Raw genomic sequence first — 6,000 nt, 5'->3', positions numbered from 1 at the left:
GATAAAATGAAAACACATTGAAAGCGAATGGAATAAAGCTGCAATTACTCCACGATAACAGCGAAAGGATACTTGTGTATCGAAATACTGCCACCAGGGAGCAGTGGTGGAAGGAAAGTGACCCACAAAGCACAAACAAGTTGAACTGCTTGTCGCATGACATGCAACTGCAGTAGGCCACTAGCTGTGGCGACAGGTTAGTTGCGTGTGTAATGTCGTCTTTATCGATATAGTTGCAAAGATGTTTTATATCAGGAAATGACGTTCACGTGTGAAAATCTTTGAGTAAAGCCAACTCATCTGTGTTTGGATTTGATGCAATGCGAATGGAAGTTAACAATATTTGACAGTGTGTTGTGCTATATACATGGTAGTTAGCTCTTTCTGTTACAGAAATGGATTTAGTTTATTTATTATTGGGCATTATAGCCGTTATAAGAAATGTAGAAGGAATAATGTGGAAAATGGAACCAAATACACAAAAATGTTTGAGAGAAGAAATCCAGTCTGACGTTCTTGTGACGGGGGATTATGAAGTATCTCCAGCTCCAGGGCAGAAAGTGGATTATATAGTGGGTTCTTGACAGTAATGATAGAATTTACTGTAAATTTGTGGAGTCACTCACTCATAAAATGTTTTCTGATTTAGGTTAGAGATTCAAAAGGTCATATTCTGTCACAGAAGGAGGATATATCGAAAGGAAAATTTTCGTTTGTGACTGAAACGTACGATAAATTTGAAATATGTTTCACATCACGTGTGCCACCCAGTAAGTATTGGAAACTCCATATGAAAATTGTAAATTATGAAAACCATATGTTGTGTGTGTGTGTGTGTGTGTGTGTGTGTGTGTGTGTGTGTGTGTTTTCGCCAGACATTTTTTTTCTTTTTCTTTCAAAATACGCTATTTGCACATGCATACAACTGTTGTAATACAGGTAATGAATGCACTACTTTCGCAAAAGGCGCACGACTAAGCCGTATATTTCAAAGTTCGTCGATGTACCTCACATGGGAAGTTGGAACAGGAAAACTCACGTAGTTCCCTCAGTTTAGTAAAATTCTGCAACTACTGCTTGTCCCATCGTTACTATTTGTAAATGATGCTGATAATTAATTTTTTGTTCTTGAACATATTTGTATTCCTATTGTGTTACAGTAGTTTCCTATACAGAAAACGAATATATCAATATTCGTGTGAAGGATTTACAAATGGCAAATTATAGGAGTCCGGGATAGCGACTTGAATGACTTTTGAAAGTTGTATAATGTAGGCCTACTGCAGAATGAATTCAACTTAATGTTTGATGCACTAACAACTGTTGTGCTGATGTTGCCTTTGGTCTAAAGACTGGCTTGATGGATTTCTCCACACTGGGCTAAAATAACAGCACACATTACGTCATTGGTCAAAGCCGACGGGTGGTATCGGACACTAGAATTGACCCCTTCAACCTGCAACATATAGCCATCTGAACCTGCTCACCATACAGTACATAGGCAAGCTTTGGTCACTCCCTACAATTTTTTGTCCTGAAGCTTCCCTCTTTTAAGAAATTAATGGTTCCTTGTCCTAACTGCGCCCCTATTTTCGTCCGAGTTTCGATATTAATTTCTTTTCTCCCTATTACAGTTCCGCCTCATTAGTATATGTGTACCCATCTAATCTGCAGCATTGTACTGTTGCATCACATTTCAAAAGTTCACATTATTGTCATGGCTGAACAGTTTATCATCCATACTGCACTTACATAATAACTGCCATGGTATGAAATTAAATATATTAACAGATTTTGACATTTAAACCAGAACATGTGAAAATTCAGCTTTAGTTATGTGGTTATTGTGACACTCTTATTTTCAGAAAGAGATGCTACAAATATTTATTTTCAAAGATATTGCATTTTTGTAAAGTAGTGTTGTTTCTGTTATTACCCTTGAAGATTAAAATGGTCATGTTGATTTTTTTGTGTGGAGTGTTTGTCATTTGTTTCTCTTTTGCTCTAGATCAGAGGGGTGTAGTCCAAGAAGTTTCTCTTATTACCAAAAGAGGTGTTGAGGCCAGAAATTATGAAGGTGTAAGTATTTTATATTAGATATGTTTCAAAAATGTAAACAGTGCTAGCTATTTGTAATAACAAAACAGTTATGGAGTAAGAATGTCATCTCTAAAATATATCCATCCCAGTCTGCTGACCCTGAATAATGTCAATAAGTTTACATATGTAGAGAATGAGGTAATTTTAAGTAAGTTAGATATTAAACAAACATTTCATCAATTTAATTTATTCAGAAATATATAAAAACATTTTTGCAAAATAATCTTTTGTACTTATTGATTAATTATAAAAACGCTGTCCTTCAGTTTTGGCGTGGGGAACTGAGCTTAGTACAAAATTCAATTCTGTGGTTGTATGTCAGTGTCATGGCAGAGATCAAAGTCTCAACAAGTGACCAGTGGACATCATCACTGATACAAACTTTAGCAAATGACAAACAACAAACAAATAGTGCCACCACAGAAATAGGGGATTTGAGTGGGCGTGTTTTAGTCAACCTCTTCAAACTTGTTAAAAATTTGAAAATAGCAGACCACAGTAGGAAGATAGTAGTTTTTCTCAGGGGCACAAACGTAACTCTGGAATTTGCAATAGAAATATAGAAATATGATGACACATTCAGTGGTTTCACCAATTTGCAACCAATCTCTCCACTCCCAATGATACCTAGACATTGGGCTACATTGTGGTTCACTTTACCATGATGACGTTTGGCAATGTAGTCACTGGTGAAAGCAAAACAGCAGTATTATAGTAAACAACACAATGTAAGGCATCACCCACAAGAACTAAAGAACGTATTGTTAATGGAACACATGAATGCTGTCTACAAGTTAAATATGCAAACAGAAAAGAAGACAGTACCTTTGTGTCCCGTGATGTCACTCTTAAAATTATTTCAATGGCTTGTGTATATTGCTAGTTCTGGGGAATTATATGCACAGAAACAAATTGAAAAATCAGTATGTAATAAGACAAAATGTACTTGTGTATTACATGAAGCAGCAGTATGGCTATGATTTAATTACGTGTCTAGCTATCACACCTTAATTTTCTTCTATTAATTACTACAATATTTTCTTTCATGTAAAAATGGCCAATTTCTTTCGTGATATTTGGACATTGTGTTTTTGCTTAGATAAGAAAATCTGATATTAGGTACTAGCAAGAATGAAGAAAACATGTAATCCTATATTTTCAGTGTTAGCGAATATACTACTTAAATCAGTACAGTTGCACAGATGTTTGTATTGTGCTGTACTCATTCAGAATACTACTGCTTTTAAAAGTGTTCTGTATAAAATAATTCACTGCTCTTTAGGTAATAGTTCCTAGTTATTTATAATTAGGTGTTAGTACATTACATTTAGTTTTCTTGAAGTGTAAGAGATTTGATGCTAATGTAGTGTCTGTAATGGAAGTCTGAGCATGGGACTGAGGAATAGTTATTACATGGCACATACACACGTGTAAAAGTAGGGAAAATTTTACGAGCTTTTGAGCTACTGATATTTTTTCTATTTCAAGCACAAACAAAGGTGGGAGAGCTGGAGAAAGAAGGCAATCGAAGAAGCAGCCTAGCAGATATTTAGAGGAGGGATATATCGCAGAAATGGAAAATATGCTTAAGCATCAGTTTGTCTGTACTGCTCGGAGAAGTTGTTGTTTTGGTTGAGGAGGAATGCAAATGGCATGTATGGAAATACAGAAGTGTCCGATTCCACCTGTCTGCTTTGACCTGTGACGTCACAAATATGGCAGAAACGATCATACACTATGACTCCAATATGGCGCCTATGATGTCATTACGGAAACATGGACACAAACACAAAAATACATTGAGAAACCCACACACACACACACACACGGAAATTTGGGGTTTTTGGGTGGGGAAAAAGTAAATATAAACAAATTTAGACACACACCACCATACCAAACCACACAAAACAATAACACGAAACTCCCCAAATTCCACACAATATCCTCTGGAATTGGACACTTCCCTTGACCTATATAGCTCAACAGCAGCTCCCGATCCCACAAATTAGAATCGAACACTTCCCTTGACCTATATAGCTCAACAGCAACTCCCGATGCCAGAACACCCACAGCCACAACCACACATTGGAATCGAACACTTCCCTTGACCTGTTAACCTTACTACATCTCCACATACAGCCGTCCCTGGTCCGAGTCGCCGGAACTTTAGTAAGCCTCATTTCTTCACGACATACTGAACACTTCACGACTTAATCCAAAAATCCGAATAGTTGAAGAAATGTTATTAGAGACAAAGCACTGTCCCCCCATCATCGCTGACAACCGAAAACTGTTGACCTTGTCAGTAATATCCATACCTACCAAAGACTTAAACTTAAAAAAAGCAATTTACCAAAATTCACACACGACGAACAGAAAAAAACTACAATAACGCCGAAATAACAAAACTAAAATCGTTAACTCACTGAAAAATATTTTGCTGAAAGCACAGTCCTGATACCACACACGTGAAATGCTATCATGCAAATGAACCCCATACGCCACGTAGCACGCTACCCAATAAACACACCACCAGAGAGAACCACCGACCGCAACAATACGCCACCTATAAACACACCACACACGCAAATTAAACCAAAAACATCACCTAACCCACCACCAGAGAGCACCACCGATTACATCAAAACGACACCTACAAACACACCACTCTCACAAACTAAATTCCGCGCCGTCGTGATGTCACACACCACAACAGCCTTATGTAACGAGTCAAAGCCGACGGGTGGGATCGGACGCTTCGGTCGACCCGCATGTATACCTAAACAAGCTGTCAAAGCAATTGATGTTGTGATATGCAGGATGCACAAAAAAATTGTTTGCAAGTAGCGACAATTTGCTGGTGGCCATTCATATTGGTAGTCAACGGGTTTGTTATGCATCTGTAAAACATTGCTGTTGCATCACAGTTGATTATGAATTTGCAGCTTGTGCACATGGATATTGTTGTAAAGACATACAGTAGGATGTAGTAGCAATATGTGAGAGACATGTCTTCTACCTGGGCAACTCACAGGGAATTCACACACAATGTGCAGGATTGACACGGGGATTTATTAGGATGGATGTGGGAATGCAGTACAACACACCAGTTTTGACAAGTAATGCTGTCAACAAGGCAACTACTAATCAGCACTATTTTACCACTGCAGAGACTATTATGCTGAACAGTTGTGTGTGTTTTAAAATCCAAGTTATTGGACCATCCTTAGTACCCTACAGGAATATGGGGGTTTCAGGCTGTGACATTCTTGATATTGAACCAAACCTGTTAAAAACTTGAAAATATCAGACAACAGTGAGGAAAATTTGCATTTTCATCAGGGTCAAAAATGTAACTACAGAATACACAAAGATGGCTAATGTAATTGTTGAGATATGATTTTCTAAGTTTCAACAATCAGCTTAATGGAAATAATTGGACTTGACTCGTGTAAGTTTGTGGATCTTCGTAACTCCTATCAGTGTTGTCTGTTGTACCTGGTGTTAATTAAAGTAATTTCCTGAAGTTCTTACGTGTGGGGGGAAGATTGAACTAGCTGTTAGAAAATACTTAATGTATCCAGCAGTCAATTATTTCCTAATTATGTGTAGTATAATACCCCACAAACTGTCATCAGTAGTGGAGACTGCATGGATCACATTGCCTTCATTCTCATTCTTGACTTTTATGGGAAGTAGTAAATAGTTTTCTTATCTGGTTTCAACATTTTCATCTCTACACTGCAGTAAAGGGAAGCAGTATGAATGTTCTGTAGTATGAAGAACAAGTTCTTGAATGTCAGAAGTATTTTTGATAACATGTTGGTTTGATTTTGACTGATCACACCTATCTTTAGTTAGAAAATTATTTAATGGGATAGACAAAAAAAATCTATTCAC

The 6,000-nt window shown here is 37.2% G+C and overlaps 1 protein-coding gene across 2 annotated transcripts in view; it reads left to right on the top strand.

Moving 5' to 3' along the window:
* The first annotated feature begins 276 nt into the window (after positions 1-276).
* Positions 277-6,000, top strand: part of LOC124600780 (transmembrane emp24 domain-containing protein bai) — a 33,093-nt gene continuing 27,369 nt past the window's right edge. For both annotated transcript variants that reach the window (XM_047136191.1, XM_047136190.1), the window contains exons 1-3: positions 277-572; positions 650-770; positions 2,009-2,079. In XM_047136191.1, the coding sequence (XP_046992147.1) occupies positions 396-572; positions 650-770; positions 2,009-2,079 (369 nt within the window). In that variant the 5' untranslated portion in view covers positions 277-395. The remainder of the gene's footprint in view (positions 573-649; positions 771-2,008; positions 2,080-6,000) is intronic.

Source organism: Schistocerca americana, chromosome 1 (assembly GCF_021461395.2).
Source record: "Schistocerca americana isolate TAMUIC-IGC-003095 chromosome 1, iqSchAmer2.1, whole genome shotgun sequence".
Classification (NCBI taxonomy): Eukaryota; Metazoa; Arthropoda; class Insecta; order Orthoptera; family Acrididae; genus Schistocerca; species Schistocerca americana.
This window is presented reverse-complemented; position numbering and strand designations above follow the sequence as displayed.